The sequence below is a fragment of the Melopsittacus undulatus genome, chromosome 1 (assembly GCF_012275295.1).
Source record: "Melopsittacus undulatus isolate bMelUnd1 chromosome 1, bMelUnd1.mat.Z, whole genome shotgun sequence".
NCBI classification, from domain to species: domain Eukaryota; kingdom Metazoa; phylum Chordata; class Aves; order Psittaciformes; family Psittaculidae; genus Melopsittacus; species Melopsittacus undulatus.
This window is the reverse complement of record NC_047527.1, coordinates 94597967-94615828: the sequence shown is the minus strand read 5'-3', so window position 1 is coordinate 94615828 and position 17862 is coordinate 94597967. Positions and strand designations below refer to the sequence as shown.

Below are 17862 nucleotides of genomic sequence, written 5' to 3'. Positions count from 1 at the left end.
GATACAGTTGGCTTTCTGGGCTGTGAGCACACACTGCTGGTTCATGTTTAGTTTCTCATTGACCAACACAACACCCTCAAGTCCTTCTCCTCAGGGCTGCTCTGAATCTCTTCTCTGCCCAACCTGTAGCTGTGCCTGGGATTGCTCTGAGCCAGGTGTAGGACCTTGCACTTGTCATGGTTAAACTTCATGAGGTTGGCATCAGCCCACCTCACAAGCGTGTCAAGGTCCCTCTGAATGGCATTCCTTCCCTGCAGCGGATCAACCGAACCACACAGCTTGGTGTCATCAGCAAACTTGCTGAAGGCACACTCAATCCCTCTGTCCATGTCACCAACAAAGATGTTGACCATAATCAGCCTCAACACCAATCCCTGAGGGACACCGCTTGTTACTGGTCTCCAGCTGGACATTGAGCCATTGACCAGAACTCTTTGCGGCCATCCAGCCAGTTCTTTATCCACTGAGTGGTCCACCTATCAAATTGATGTCTCTCCAGTTTACAGACAAGGATGTCATGCGGGACAGTGTTGAACACTTTACATAAGTGGAGGCAGATGACATCAACTGCTCTACTCCTGTCCATTAGTTCCATAGCTCCATCATAGAAGGCCACCAAACATCGTCAGGCAAATTTTACTTTGTTTTGGTTTTTTTTGTTTTTTTTTTTCATTTTTGGCATGAGAGAATCAAAGTATGTATCCTATTGAAAGACTGTTTTCATGGAATTATATATTTGTTCAAGTGTTAAATGTTACGATTTTTCAGTTAGTGTCATTTTTTTCTTCATCTGTTTAGGCACATTTCAGACCAAAGTCCTTGCCTTCCTTCCCTGACTATTAATGGTACATGTGTTTTGAACATTTGTCTTCCATACTTTCATGTCTGTGCAGAGGTAAATAATTAATTTCCCTTTTGCTGTAATTTTTCTTATTTTCTTAATTTTTTCTTTTCCTTTTCTGACAACAAATCTTTTCTGCCATCCTTTCAGAAACCAACCAATGATCTTCTGTGTTGCACACATTTGAAATGCGCTATTTTTTAACTACTTCTTTTCTTCAAAGAATGTAGTTCTGAAAATGGGATAATATCTGTGTGTGAAAACACTGTCCTGGAAGTTTTTTTGGTGACTTCTGTGGTCGCTATTATTTCCCATTGCAGGCTGCCATCTGGTTTTACCATATTCCACACTGTGGAAGAGCAGGAATACTACTTCACTTTAAAGCATTTTCCGTGCAAGACAATGAACAGTCGTATTCTTTAGAGATGCTGGAAGGTTGTGCAGAACTCCTTTCAATTAATCTCCTTTCATTTATGACTAGCTTTCTGAGAAGAAACATGAAAGAAAGTGCTTAGAGGAAATCCCATGAGGATTTCAGTTTTTACTTATTGAAATTCCCCTGTTACTAGCTTTTTGGAAACACAGTTTTGAATGGGAAAGTTAGTTTCATGACACAGGTAGGAACTTATTGTCTTCCTCCCTCTCCCTCACTCTATCCTGTTTGAATGCTTGAGATTTTTGAAAATATTGCACATCTGTCTCCTGCTGCTGGGTTATTCAGCATAGCCCTGAGGCTGGTTTAGTCTTCTAAGAAGTGCTTTAAAATTGAGAATCCTAAGCTCTTGAGATGAATTTTGTGGATTTGGCTTCCAGGGCCAGCACATGTTTATCTCCCTTGCTCTTCTTTTGCCTGCAGGAGAAAAATCTAATTAGTTACCTCTGTACCAAAATCCTTTCACCTCTAGACAGTCTCCATTTTGGCTGAAAGACTTGGAAATCTTGAAGACCAAGTTGGTATTACAGAGTCTAAATGGAATGATGGTGGTACTAAATGCAGTTCTGTCAGACCTGATTTGACTTTTTACAGTTCAGTGAGCTGAGGAATCTAGGGCAAGGTTCTTTTCTTATGTACTTCAGAGAAGGCCATGAATTAGGAAAATCATCATGGTAGCTTTCAAGGAACACATTACATATTCCTCTCAGAATATGGTAGCAATCTATATCTCGGTTGAATGTCTATGATGGGAGGCCACAATGATAATATCAGATAAGAGAAACTGAACCTTCTGTCCCTTAGAGAGCTCAGAAAAATGGCAAATGTGAAGTGCATTGATTGAATTTGTCAAAAAACCCCGAGCCCTGTCTTGGTAAAGGGGATCTGTAATGAGATATGTGCACAAAGATTGTGCAAGATTTGCCATACTGCCAGCAAATACTGGATGTTCTTAGTTGGTTTCAATGGAATATGCTACAACAGCTAAATTATGTTTAATAATCTACAAAAGAAAGAGACTTAGGAAAAAAAAAATATTATTTCCATGCTAAGTATGAAGATGGGGACTTTTTCAAGACAAGTACAATGTTTAGAGTAAGAGTACATCCAATAATCCTGAGAACCCTGTGGTATTTCCAACACCAGTACTTTCAGAGGACAAGTAGTATAGATCTTTTGGTGGGGTGGGGAGGGAGGTTCAATGGGACTGATGCTCAGGTACTGAAGGTGCTGTATCCATCAGAAAATCTGTCTCCTAAGATGCAACCAGCTGTACCATTCTGGAATATCATTGTGATGTTCCATAGACAGAGACTTTCTTCATCTTAATTTTAAACTATGAGAATGGCTTTAATTTCTGGTGCTTTCGTCAGTGGCCTATCAGTAGATATCTAAAGCCATCTGGATGAGCTGGCACATTCCTTCCAGTTAGCCATTTGCAGTGGTATGGTATGCCTCAGAATTTTGTTCCCAGGGTAAATGCTTTGCTTGGCTTTTGTAGTGATGAGAAAGTAACTGGGAAACTAACTTTCAGAGTACTCAATGCTGCCTCTTAATGCAGGCAGATTTGTCCATTTTTTTTCTTCCTCAATGATTCTGTGAATGGTTCAGTGCTACACTAGGGGCTGTTTATTTAATAGTGTTCAGCCATGTAGATCAATTTGCGTTGTCAGTTGATGTTATCAAGTTCTCATGCTTTTATGGAGAATTAAGAGTCAGTCTGAAACAGCACAAATATTTTTTCCTCTTTCTTACTGTTGTTATTTATTATGTTGGACATGAACACATCAGCATAGGACCATCTGCCTTTCCTAGATAGATGGAAAGGGAGAGGGGGTTACTATTTGGAGTAACCTGTGCTTTTAATTTCTGGACTGTTTTCAGTTTCGGATGAAGGAAAAGACAAATGTGTCTCACCTGAAATTGTTTGCTTTCTGTATGTACTCATCTTTACTCTCGTAGTTAACTGATACTGAAAGACCTATATTCGAAACTTTGATGACCCCTAGTTATTACTTACAACTGAGGGGAAAAATTACCCAAACTAAATAGTATAAAATCTTTGCAAAATTGAATATCATTGTAACCATTAACCTTGTTAGTTAGCAGTATGCTCTTTTTTAATGTGAGTATAGAGTTTCAGCTATAGTTACATCATGTACCCAAGGGTGGGGAGCAGCATTAATCCCAACTGTTTCTGTTGATCTTTTACTGCTGTCCTGGTTCATGATGTTTGTTGTTGACTCAGAGCCTGAGAATTTTGCTAGATGTGTGATAATGCTAATTACTGGAGGGTATAATTGACTGCAGAAATAGAAGAATATGATTTTTATACTGTATTAAGTTCAGATTGACTCCTGACCTTTGCCATAAGTAAAGCAACTTCAGACCTAGGATTTTTTTTAAAGGAAAGAGTTTCCTTTACTTTTTCCCTTTTTCCATTTTCCTGTTTCTTTTTTTTCCCCTTTTTTACACTTCTCCCCCTTTTTACATCTTTTTTTTACCCTTTCCCCCTTTTCCCCTTTTCTTCGTCTTCTCCAAATGGTGTAGCATGTAAGTATTTGTTATTAAAAAGGAAAACAAATAGACAATAATGGGAGATTGAAAACTTCATTAAAAGAACTGTATAGGGAATGGTGGGTCAGCTCAGAAACCTGCTCTCAGAAACAGAATTGAATGCAGTTCAGTAGTTGTGCCACACAGTGTCACAATGGGACTTCACTTCCTTCCATTCTGTATCTTTACCATTATAGGTGAAAATATTTTCAAAGCCAGTGGAGATGGGTCTGAAATCTGGGGAGCAGCTGAAGTGCAGGAAGATGAAGATACTCATATCGAAGTTCCGCTGGACCAGGTTTGATCAAGCTATTTAAATACATAGATTTATCTGGGGTTACAGGTTGTGTGCTGGTTTTCTTTCCCATTTTCTTTCAAGTGTACAGTGTAATTATGTAGGGGCAATTGTAACAGCTCAAAGATACAGCTTCTTCTTTTGTTAATGTGTTGAGTATCAGGTACCTTTTCAATAGCTTCAGAACTGGCTTGAGAGCCCTTCCTCTGAGAGCCCTTATAGTGCCTTAGAAAATCAGGACTTGCTGTCACAACCTACCAAATAGATCCACCTGGATCTCAGTCCATTCATACTGGTGCAGCAGGGTAAAGGCACTATGGTACAGAATCAGTGTCAGAATTCCTGAAATCCTGAACTACAAACAGGTGTGGATTTATCTGATTTTTATTAGAGCTGTCAGCACTTTCTTCTGTTGGAACAACATGGTACTTAGTTGGCCAAAATTTTATTCGCAAGACTTACGTGCAATAAATAGGTCTTTATAACTAAACATAAGATTATATACTCTCTCTTTGATTTGTTTTTAAAAGAAACTCCTGTCAACTGAAATAGTATAGGAAATAGGTAAGTTGATGTTTGAATGGGGAGTAGAGCTGCTTAAATTATTTGCTGAAGAATTAATTTTTTATTTCCTTTTTTTCCCCCTGTTTCCCTGCATATGAATTGCTTTCAAGACAGTCCTCTTTCATCTCACGTTTGCAGGAATTTGCTACCTTGTTCAACTTTGTGTCTAGTCCACAAGTTGTTGCACTGTGCTTTTGGTGTCTGTTGATAATAGCTTGGGGCAGCCACCTAGGCCACAAAATAGTGTTTCTGATACATGCTGCAGTGTAAGGAATTACATTTTACCTAATAGGTTTCTCAGGCTAAAAATGATTCCAGCAAGGTAAGAGATTCTTGGGCATTTTTCTGACTTCTGGTCAGCTCAGTGGTGAGGAACTGCTGTCAGTGTGAGATTGTAAACAAATGGGAAGGAGTTAAAAATAGTTGTTTGTAAATACACTTTAGTTACTCAGGGCAACATGATGGAACACAAACAATCCAGGAGATTCCTGGGCTGTATCAGAGCCAATTTTTTTATTGTAAGTAGTGGGATACATGATTAGGAGAGGCATTCTGCTGGATTTGCTATTAATGAATAAAGAGTAACTTACTGGGGATGTGATAGTGGCAGCCTTAGTTAGTGTCTGTGAGATGACAGAGTTTAAGACCCTGAAGAAAGCGGGGATGGCAAATAACAAAATAAAAATCTTAGAATTCAGGAGAGTGGACTCTGCCTTTACTGGCAAACTGGCAGGCAGGATCCTGTGTGAGGCTGCCCTGAAGAGGCAGGCATAGCAGGAAGATGCTTTGAACAGAGGACTCTGGATCTCATACTAAGAGAGGTGGGAAGCTGAGGAACTGCTAAGGAGCAGTATGGAGACATTGACTGGGCATGCAGGGATGGAACTGGGAAAATCAAAGCTTATTGAGAAACAGAAACTACTGCATATGATTGTGAATAACCAACAATGGATTTGCTATGGGCAAATAATATTTACCCAATCTCTGCATTAGTGATGAATAACTGGCTCTGTGTATGAAGGGAGAGTAGCTATTGTCATTTATCTTGTTTTCAGCATAGACTTATGTATTTATAGGAGAAATTGGAAGAAGTGTGGTAGATATGGGGAGGAAGATATCCTTAAGGAAGGTAGGGACTGGATTTGTGGGCTACAAAGTGGAAGAAAAATTGACTGTTTCGGTGGGACTTAAAAAGTCAATTGGTTGAAACTGTAATTCATATGAAATCCAGCAATCCTGGAGATGGCTTCCTTACTTCTCCATGAAGATCCTACAGTGGAGGCAACAGCTCTGCTGTGTATCTCACACAGCCCATTCTGCTGTGTATCTCACCAGTTCACTTCAGCCGGAGGACAGTGACCATCATTAGGAAGGGAGAACAGTTAACTTTCAACCACCGCTTCTGTGCTTGGCAGTGGTAGCTGTGGTTGTTAGAGTTGCAGTGAACATGGATGTGCTGGCAAGCTTGCAGTGCTAGGAACTTGCTTGATACCTCGAAGCTCGTGTACAAAAGTGCATGCATTGTCCCTAGATGGAAATATTTTTTGGTTGCTATCAAGTGATTTTGCTACCTGGACAAGGAGCTGAAAGCAGATGTGTCTGGGGGAGCAGATTTTAAAAAACAGCCATGTACACTACTAATAGTCTGATTTAAATTTTCAGAAAAGCCAAACAGAGCACCAAAATTTATTTAAACTCAAGCCGTGATGTATTTATAATTTTAAAACTTCATATATGATTTGCTTGGTAGTCTGGCAAGAAGCCAGGTCCTTCTGAGTAGCACTGAGGACTTTTTATTCCCAGATAACTTGAGATTACTCAGACCTTGGAAGCATTTAGCATTTTACATGTTCAGGTTCTTATTAATGACCATTTTAAATTGTTTTAAATTCTGTGATTTAAAGCTTTATAGCTTTTTCTTATCTAAGCTACAGTTTCTGTTTTTGCTAGAAATGTGGAAAAGGACAGCCAATCAGGGCTTGACTATCTTGCATTATGCACATGCTAGGTTTCACTAGAATGCTGGCACTTCTGATATGCTATCATTTCCATCAGCCACATAAAGGAGGTGGTGAAGATAGAGCTTAGTCTTTTTTTCTTTTTATGCACCTTCTCTGTTACCATTTGAAGTACACTGTTGAACAAATGCCAGATTAGCCATTAACTAAACTTAGTGTAATACTGGCTAGACAGCTGCTTATGTCCTATTCTGTAAAATGCTGTCTGCCAGCTGAGAACACATTAAAAGAACAAGATTTGCTTTACTCCAGACTAGCTGACAGTTGTAATTGAACATCAAGGAGGAAAAATCAGTTTTTTGCCTAAAACCAGACCAGACCCTTCTGTTCTATATTCTGTATCAGGATTTTAGCTTCCAAATGCAAAATGGATAGTTTCTTCTTTTGACATGCAGACTTACTCCAGGTTGGTTGTTTACATTGCTGTGTCAACATTCATGGTAATGTATGGCAGACTATGAAATCAGTTGTGTAAATAACAGGGAACAAGATGGTTTTATTGAAGTTCTTGGTAGGCGCACAGCAAAAAAAGACAACTTTCTTATTTGAGATGGTAATTAAGTGTGTTACTTTGAGTTTGCTGTTAATATCAATATATTCAAAGTAACTCTGAGACAGAAAATCTAACTTTCAAAGCTTTCAGAACCAACTACTATAATTTTATACAAGTTGTGAAATACAAAGCCAGCAGTTGGTTGTAATAGTACTGAAATAACACTGCAGGTTTGCATTGGTTTATCCATTTCCATAAGCAGGGTTGGGCTAAGTGTAAAAGTTGTGAGATGCTGTCCAGTGTCTGACCCCTACAAGGAATTCATGCATGTTGTGCTGGTCTACTTTGCCAGGGGGTATATGATACTGGCTATTAAGATTTAAGTGATGAGAATGAATCTGTTTGTTTGGAATTTGGTTGTGGTTTTGGTTTGTTTTTTTTCCCTCCAGATTCATTATCTCAATCACCCTCTCTCTGTGTTTATTTGTAAGAATCACTGGATGCTAAATTCATCTAATGGGCACTGATTTGGGGTTTTGTAGATATTCGCACTCTTGGTTCTTTCAGTAGCCATTTTCTTTCCGTTACTACAGAAATGTCCACTGATTAACACAGACCTGATGCCACTCATTATTCCCCATTTCCTGGGCTGTTATGTGATGTGAGATTGTGTAGCTCCCCTAGGTGCTCTCTGCAGCTGGAGTGTATTATCAGTTGCAGAAAATTTGCACCTTTCATTTGTAGTTTTCATTATGGAGTGTACATTTTGCTTTAGAAACCCAAGATTCACCTCAGTGAGCAGAACAGAATGTTTATTTTCCCTGCTGCTGAAGGCAAAATGTTAAAGCTTACAGTGATTCAACATTAAAACAGACTGACTGCTTGAAGAGACATTCCTTGATTAAAAAGGTTAGGACCTTTCATGAGAAAACATTTTGCATTGCATTAGTAAGTATTTCAAAATGACATTTGCAAAGAATACATGCAGAACTTCATATGCTGAAATTTTGCTACGAATGATGCAGCTGTAATCTAAGCCTTCTGGATGCTGAGTGCTGACAAGCCAGCAGATAAGATTTTCACGGCATTATTCTTCTTTCAGCTCCACTGATTTACACTTTTTTTTTATTGTTTCTCTATGTGAGATAGGGAAACTTGCTCTGGTTGGTTCATGGCAGCTCAGAACAAGAAGAGAGATCTTCCATTGGTTTCTGTATTGGATGACCGATTTCTGAAGCTATAGCAACAAGGTGTGATCTTTTCTGTAAAGGCCTGCATGACCAACTCTTGGAGGGCCTTCACTTCTTCAGAATGAAGCTTGCAAACACAGTTCTGTTGTAAAACCAGCGTTGGTACCACTTTTACAAAAGTTTCCTTTCTGTGTGTGCACCTGTATTGAAAAGCTCTAGCAATCACAGAGTAGATAATTTCTCAAATTGCTTAAGATTTGGGGCATTTTTCATTCACTATAGAACAGTCTTCTTCTGGAAAAAAAAAACAAACAAACAACAAAACAACCCCAAACCAAACACATTTCTGTATTTTTGCAACCTCAGTAGGGCTTCTTTTTAAATGCTTATCAGTCTTTTCATTGTCTACAGGGATGCTCAGCAGAACATGCTTTATTGTGAAGCTTCGGCAAATTTTAATGTACACATGGAAAATGTGGAAAAACTAGACATGGTTGTCAGTGAATAGCTGAAGAAAAATACTGTTGACTTAGTTACATCTTAGAGAAGTAAAAGTCTGATCAGATGTTTTCTTCTCTACCATGTCCATAGTGTGATAGAGGAATTATGCATGCTTCCAGTTACTACAGATGAAGCTGAGGAATAGAGTTTGAAAAACTGTTTTTTTCTACACTTAAAGTTACATAGTTTCCATTAATTCTAGTTAGATTTCTGGGTCCTATGTTCTTATGAAAAAACAGACTCTGTGGACTCAGGTCCTGCATTTGTTGTTAATAAAAAAATTAAATAATGCATCCAACTGATAAAAAAAAATGGAGTTTAAATATAGTGGGGATAAAGACATTTTGCCCTCAGGAACAACCATTATATTTACTATGTGGGAAATGTAAGCCTGATGAACACTTAACTATTCATTTACTTGTTTTTAAGAGCCTGGGTACTTTGTAAATGATGTGGAGGAGAAGAGGGCTGCTGTCACTTAGCAACCCTGTCTGGTTCGGGAACAAAATGTTTTGCTGTTGGAATCTGTGCAGTACAGCTACAAAGCATTCCTGACTGGGTAGGAGCAGGGGCAGCTCCATTTTGGAGAGGTTTGGTGCAATCAAAGTTAAGTGCTCCTGATGCTGCGTTTGTGAGGTGTATTCATGCTGGTATTTGTGACCATTAAGATTTTTGTTGTCTACCTCATTGTTTGTCTATTGTGACCATTAGCCAAGTAAACATTTCCAAATGGCTTCAATAAAGCAAAATTATGTTTTACTTTAATGGTACAAAATAATTTCCACCTTAAATGATTTGTGATACTGCACTTTTCAATATTCTAGTATCAGTCATGTACAGACCTGAGAGGTTACATTAGCATCCCTAGAGGAAAAGAAGCCAAATGCTTCAGTGTCAGCAAATGCTTCAGTGTCTGAAGATTTCCTGACTTTTACCGCTTTTGAATGATGATGGCATTTGCTAATGTAGTTCTTAATGAATGATAGCATGATGAGTGTAATTAGAATACATCTTTCTTTTTTAAACACTCTGTTTTTGCTGAGATTAAAAATACCATCAAGCAATCATACTTCTTGAATGCAAAATGAAATTCACTCTGTTTCTTATCAACCTGCTAGTAAGTCGGGAAGTTTTCAGAAGGCAGGCTGGGTCCATGTTTCCAGCATGAGGTTGAGAGTGGCTTCTGTTGTACATGCCTTTGGTTGAATATGCCTTTCAATATACATATATTGTGTCAGCAAGGCTTTTTATTGCTTATCCATGACAATCAAAGAATTGCGCTGACAGTTGTGAAGGTGTGGATTGAAAACTAGTTATTTTAACTAGTGTACTTTCATCTGGGAAATTGCAAAAGCATCATCTTCACTTAAAAGATGCAGCCAACAATACAAGAAAGGTTACTTCCTATTTTCTTGCAACTATACAAAACATATAATTACAAACCTTACTATGAGTAGTTGTCATGTTCTGACTGTAGAAAGAATGAGGATAATCCATCACAGTCACTTGAAAAGTCCCTTGTCCTTGAAGGCATTTACTTCTCTGTCAAAATTACTTTAAGGAATAAGAATGTAATCACCTCATGCTTCTGCAGTTTGGTATTTATTGCTGTCATGTGAAAGTTGTGCTGTTAACTTTTTGTTACATGGACACAGGCCTAAAGTAACACATAAATGCGTGTTCTGCAGTTCATTACCGTATACGTGTTTAGTTACCCTGGGCTACAACTGGCTGGGTGCTTCCAACATGAATTTTTAAAGTGCCTCTTGTTCTCTGCTGTGATCCTGGAATCTCTCATGACAACATGTTGATACTAATATTTGATGCTCGTGTTCATTTCATTGTGTTACAACGTGGTGATAGATCTCAGTCACTCAGGTCTGGAGATATAGCTGGTTCTGTGGATTTGAGATGCCAGGAGCTTTTACAGGAATCCGTATGTAATGTGTGACTTCCTCTGAGCCAACACACTGGCTGAAAGCCAAACTCTGATTTCTTGAGTGCAAAAAGGAGTGGCAGAGTCCCACATCTGTCTTGGCTATGTAGCCAATACATTCCACATAGGAAGCTCTTACTCAGAATATTCTGTTTATTTAAAAGATGAGTGATAAAAAGCTAAAAACTAAGATGTGAAATGTCACGGCTTTTCCTTGCATATATTGCTGACTTCTAGAATTGAGTCTGATGATTTCTGCATGAACAAGTAGGTCTGAATCAACATACCTGTTTTGTTTTCAGTATGCCCATCCTGATTTATTGACTGAGAGAAAACAGTCTGCAGTAATTTTGTTGTATGTGTAATTTTTTACAGTTGTAGGTAGAGGGGTGGCTGAAGTGTAACAAATTCAATGAAAAGGTTCCCATTGACTCCAGGGGACATTGAATTGTACCCTGACCCACCAAGCACTTCATTGTAGGCTTTAGTTCACTATTTCAGGTTCACTGAAAGCACTGGAACTGTTCTAGAAAATAAAGTATGTACAACATTTAGAGGCTTTAGACCATATGCTGTTTTTCTGCCTTTTTCTGTTTTCCTTCCTGCCTGTATATATGCACATAAAAATTCTTTTCCCCTAAATATCAAAAATCCAACTTTTGCTTCACTTTCTCAGTGAAGAAGGTGTACTTAAAATAGTGAATGCTAATTTAGGCATAGCTAGTAGATCAATAGAAAAGTAAAGTGTCACACCTTTTATATAAAAAGCAGTGTATGATGTGGTGGTGTCCTTTTACAAGGGGATGTAGTGACAGGATAAGGAGAAATGGCTTTAAGCTGAAGGAGGAGAGATTTAGATTAGATATTCAGAAGAAACTCTCCCTTGTGAGGGTGGTGAGGCCCTGGCACAGGTTGCCCAGCCCAGAGAAGCTGTGGCTGCCTCATCCCTGGCAGTGTTCAAGGTCAGGTTGAACGGGGCTTTGAGCCACCTGGTGTGGTGGAAGGTGTCCCTGCCCCATAGCAAGGGGTTGGAACTGGATGAGCTTTAAGGTCCCTTCCATCCCAAATCATTCTGTGATTTTATGATTTTGCGTGGTTCTGGCCTTCATTTCACTCTGTACAGTCCTGTCTTATGTCTGCTGTGCATTCTGGAATGCACTGTCTGTGCTCCTTTTCACATTTCAAAGTCTACATATGACTCTGGATGCAGTGAGAACCATACTGCATTTTAGATTACCTTGCAGAAGGTCTTCTCTCTGGGTCAGTGCTGATTTTTAACTTGTTTGAAATGTCCATTCTAATATAGTGCAGCTTGAAAGGAGATTAAATGAAGAACTCATTTTGCTTTCCAGTTATTAGCTGTGTATATGCCTTTTATTTTTTTCTGCAGTAGCAGTAACCGTTGTAGTAATGTGCTCAGCTGTCTTGAAATTTTCACCTACTAAAGAAGCATTACACTTGTAGTTGCACTGACGGGATTTGGTTTACTGATCTTGTTTTGTACTACTATTTTTCAGGCAATTTAGCTTGCTTGGTCAGTTAAATTAGTTGAAATTTGAATGTTATTTCATTCCAATTCCTTGTGAGCTTCCAGCGAGTTCCTGGGTAGAGTTCAGTAATACCATGATTATCTTCCATATTAGTTTTAAGTCTTAAGAAATTTACATCCACACCCTTTTTAGGCAGATGAGGTCTAATGATTCTAGCTAGTGTAGCACCCTGAGAGGTTACTGCCCCTCAAATGTCCATTGTTCTTCTGTGCTAAAGATTACTTCCACACCAATGTAACCAGTAAAAGCATATCTATTAGAATAGGTATGTTTACACCATAGTGTAAAGTCTACATACCTTCTTCTGCAGTCCAAAATGAGCCACCATCCTAAAGTAGTTGAGGCAAGGGCAGATATTCTCTTCTGATTGTACTTACTACCAGACATTGACAAAAAGCTGGAAATAATAATATCTTGGATGAGTACAGCAGTTAACTGAGAAAATCTCGGTTTACTTCTTTTCTTACCCTCTCTTCATTTAATGTTTGTAATGTCATAGCAAGCAGTGTCATTAAGCAAAACCAAAACCGCTTATTATAGCTAGTGGTGTCTGGTGCATGTCATTTGTCCTGCCCTCCCCTGTTTCTGGTCAGAATCCAGAGCTGCTAATTACCTTAGCAGACTGAAAACAATATTAATAGGTCACATAAGTAAGACTAGCAGGTAACTTCTGAGAACTTACAGATCTACAGATTCTTTGCTATCTTCATGTGCTGGAGGTTACCAAAGTTGGCTCAAGTTTGCTTTAGAGGGTGCCTTCTTTGAAGATGTCTCTTAAGATTTGTCTTGTTTAATTTTTATTTTGGTGGTAATATGCCCAGCTTGATGTTACCAGATGAAAGTGAGTCAGGAAGGCTTGAATAAAATACACACAGTGACTACTGTACTTCAAAAATAACTTATGGAGCTGTTATTTATCTGGTCAGGTAACCATGCAATATTTCTAGTAATTTGTCATTCTGTTTGTTATTGCAACACAGTAACTTGTCCTTTCTGAAGATGTGTCAATGTGGTATTGTGCACTGGCATAATAAAGTTGTCTTCTGTTGCTACTTAGATATAAAAGCAAAAGCAAAGTGTTTCATCAAGAGGCTTCAGTCAATTGTTGGTATTGCTGAAATGGCTTTTAGTAGTATGTTGAAGGTGATGAGAGAATTCTTTTGAAATGTTAGTGAGGGAAAGAGATTTTTAGAAGACATAATTTACAGGTCTGTGGCAGATAGCTGCCTGCATAAATGAGCTGCTAATGATAATAAAATTGCAAGCACTTATGATTAAAAGAGAATCTATTGTTCTTAGCATGTTTGCTTTAGATTTAGTCTGATGAGGCTGTGTGGGAGGCAAACACCCTGTCACTCCTGTGTGATTTTTTTTTTCTCTTTATTTTCATTCAAACCTTAGCACAAGTACATAAGTCATCTTGGAAGTGGGGGCATTGGTTCACTGAATAGTCAGGCAAATCTTCAAAGCTGAAACTGGAAGTAAAATGACAGAAAGTAGATACTATGTGCATAAGTCTTCCAGGTGATCGTGAAATGATGCTGCTAGCAGCTCCATCTATAGTGACTTTCTGCTTACTCTTCTTCAATATGGGACAAGATCCTGTTCCTCCTCTTGGTTGGTCAGTCACTAAATATCGAACAAATCCTAACAGTGCCACCCCACATAGGGGTCCTTGGGAAGGAGAGTGATGTGGCAGAACTGACCAGTAGGTCTGCCTCGTCTCTCTTGCTACTTTTCTGTGGATGCAAAGAAGACAGACTGCACAACAGAACCAATTGGTATGGCATGGCCTGGTCTGTAGGTAGAATGGTTCTTGGGGAACAGTGACATTGAATATTTTATTGTGATAGGATTTTATAAACAGGTATGTGCTAAATGCTAGAATGTTGGAGAATCTGGAATAGCAGGAATAAAACAGCTCTTGCTGTATTAGTTGAATCTAGCTCATTCCAGTGGTTTTGGGTATGCTCAAATGGATCAACCCAGTGTAATTCATTTAAATCTCACTAATACTTTTTTTTAAATGTAGAATATGAGTGCATTATGGGATGTAAGTACAGGAGCATCATTTTCTGTCTATGTAAACAAACCTCAAATTAGCATTCTTACTCCCCTAGCAATGATGTAATTGTGATTTTGATGTCTGTCATGTTTCAGAATTTCATGGAGCATTCTGATTAAAAATGTCTCATAATGCTGCTGCTTTTCCTTTCACCAGAGGCCAGCAGAAACTGTAGATGAAGAAGAAAATGCAGAAGAGGAAAATGACTGTGGAGAGGAGCTATATAAAGGAGAAGAAGAATATCCAGAAGTGAATGGAGAGGAAAGTGAGAAAACTGCTAAAGAAAGAAGTGAAGTGGAAGAAAACAAGAAATTAAATGAGAATTACAAAGATGAAGCAGAAGAAACAAAAGAGGATTCTGATAGTCAGAACCAGGTGAGTGTTTATACTTTCAGTTTGTTTTTCTTAAGTTATTGATATTCATTCATCTCAGCCTTAGGCTTCTCAGCTAGTCTCTAAATAGCTCACTCCTGATAAGTTGCTGAGGGCATTTACAAGAACTTCAGTTTGAAGAAAAGCTGTTTTCCATCTGCATAGATCAGTTACATCAGTAATTACATTATACACTCTCAAACTGAGAAAGCAGATGTTTCTCACTGTTTGATGTATTTGCATCTCTTGCTTTCCTGAGAATGCTGAATTAAAAAAAAAAAAAAAGAAAATTCTTGGAATTTCCAGAAAATGCATGGTCATTTATATATTTCCACCCTACATTGTCCTTCAGGACAGAGCAGAATGGTGTGTTCATGAAACCACCATGCCTCATTATTTTGATGAGTTGACATTCATGGAAGTTTCATTTCATAAAGGCTCTTGCCATTGCTTTGTGGAATTTTCATCTCCTTTTCTTAGAAATTGGAAAAAACAGTGGAGATGAACACAATCCTCAAAGCAGGGGGCTTTTGTTGGTTCAAAAGCAAATATCATTTTAATTTAGGAACTATGGTAACATGCTGTTGGCTTAGATGGAGGCATACAGCCCAGAATAATAAAGTGGACTGCCCTGGCTGTCATGTGAACTGACCAGGAAACAGAATGTGGGAATGAAGTATTTTGTTTGATGGGGAGATTCCAGATCTGGAAAAGTAGGATTCTTGAGCATCAGAAGCAGAACAACTTGCTGCATATTTCATACCTATAGTCTGCTGAAACCAGACTCTTCCTCTCTTTGTGACACTGGGAATGGCTTCTTGTACCTTACAACTAGGCTTTCTTCTGTTTCTGTATGACATACAAGAACATTTTTCAATTAAGAGAGCTACATAGTGTGACACTTTCTTGGGCCTTGAATTTGTTCAATGTTCAATATATTGATCTTTTGTTTGTTTTTAGAAAAGCTGAAGTTATTTATGGGAGTGAAGAAAGATAGTGAGCGTTTACTTTAAGTGGGTATGTGGGTAACTGATGTTTGATGAAAGAACTTGGGGAACCTCTAATCTGAGTAATTTATCCTTTCGAAGGCATACCTGTGTAAGATAAATAAAAATGTTAATGTGATCATTCTCAGAAAACATTTTTTTTCACGTCGATACCTTGTGGAAACTGTAGTATGAGGTGCTAGCACTGTATTGAAATTAAGTGAAATCTTTGTTACTCATGAAGTTAACAGTACCTTTCCTTTTTCTCTAGGTTGATTCCCATCTTGAAAAAACATCCACAGCTCCAAGGGTGACAATCACCAGCCCACAGGAAAGTGAAAAAAACGGACCAGAGCAATGACTACAGTTGCATAGACAGAAAAAATGTAATGAGCAAAATTGAAAGATTATAATACTTTAAATATAAAGCATGTTATTTTTCATAATTGATAACTTGTAATGGAAAGATAGTTCCCACATACTGAGTCTTGAAATAGTAATGCCATATGGACTGATTTAGAAAACAAACATTAATAGCTACTGGAAGAACATAGAACTATTTTTACAGGGTGAGATTTTCCAAATGGAGGGGGAAATACAAGCGTACTGTATAGTAGTGTTAGAAATAAATTAACTATTCTGTGCTGTAAGACGGCTAGCAGTAATAGAATAACTGCAAAAATGACACTGTTCCAGAAAAAGGAAAAGTCCACCACCTTAATTCAATATCAAAACTTTTTTTCACATTCGTTCAGAAAAGAGAAACATTTTTTACTTTTAATGAGGAAGTACGTAGTTTCTCCTTTAGAATTCCACAAATATGTTTTCCAGACATAACATTAAGATATAATTAGAATATGTTCCTCAGTTAATGGATTTATGCCCATAAAAGCTGGTGTACTATAATGAGGTGTCAGTCCTAATGTTACTAAATAGTGAATTTTTAATATATTAATTAGAATTGTTAGTTTTTACATTCTAAAATAAATAGCTCATATTTAGCACTATGAATGTATGTAGACAGCCCACAAGACTGCCAGCTGTTCTCATTTACAACATGAATGTTGATTGTCCTGCACCAATTTACTAAACAGTGACTTGTCAGCATAGTGGGGAAAAAAAAAGAGGAAGAGTATTTAGCAGGTTAGTTTAAAGTTGAGTTTCAGTAGATTTGTAATCCAGTACTGGTGAATCTTAATTTATTAATGGGGAAAAAAAAAAGTAGGAGAATAGGCCTGAATTCAGGCTGAAATTACCATGAAACCATTCCTGTCAATGAGCCATTTAAATATGAAATACATTAGGATGAGCCCTCCAGTTTTCTGTAAAAATCGGCAACAATTGCTGCATTTATGAATCCTTTATATAGCCTTAATGGTTGGAAGTGTGTCATCATCTTTTGGAGTAAGCTGGCTCCTTATCGGCTGTGGCTTAATTTGCATTAGTAAATAAGGCATTGATTCACAGTATTAGTTCTCTTAATGACACCAATTCTGTTACTCTTATTGTTTCTCTGTTAGCAATGGGAATAATTTGTATTTCATAAAAATACAGCCTTGAGCATTATTTCATTAATTATACAAAAGAAATAGTGAGATTCCATATCATTAATGCTGATAAATTATTACCATGAGAAGCTAAATGTCATTTTTGTTGATTTCATGCCATTAAGACAAAAATTACGTTTATGAACAAACTGAACTTGAAACACTTTGAGGAATGTGAGGAACCACTCATCATAACTGAAATTCATCCACACATCTTCACTTTTTCAGTAGAAAAAGTTGAATATATTTCCATTAACTGTTGAATATATTTTTCCAATGGAATAGAAACACATAGAGCTCCTTCAGCACGTTTCTAAGTATTGGCAATATAGGTATAAAAAGTAAAATGTTAAAAACAATAGGAAGAGGGTTAGAAATGTTTGCCCTATGGCATCTCTGAACTGTCTATGATTCCTGTCTCCTTTTTTGAACTGTCTGAGAAAGATCTGAGGGAATAGTGTGCTTGTGATCAGTTAAAAATAAGCTCCTAGCTTAGCCAAAATCTTAAGCAAGTG

At 37.8% G+C, this 17862-nt stretch overlaps 1 protein-coding gene across 1 annotated transcript in view; it reads left to right on the top strand.

Annotated features, from left to right (window-relative positions):
* DCDC2 (doublecortin domain containing 2) overlaps nucleotides 1-16193 on the top strand; it is a 53567-nt gene extending 37374 nt beyond the window's left edge. Inside the window, exons 10-12 of the mRNA XM_031049718.1 lie at nucleotides 4028-4128; nucleotides 14599-14817; nucleotides 16072-16193. Of these exons, the coding sequence (XP_030905578.1) occupies nucleotides 4028-4128; nucleotides 14599-14817; nucleotides 16072-16161 (410 nt within the window). The 3' untranslated portion in view covers nucleotides 16162-16193. The remainder of the gene's footprint in view (nucleotides 1-4027; nucleotides 4129-14598; nucleotides 14818-16071) is intronic.
* Nucleotides 16194-17862: the final 1669 nt, after the last annotated feature.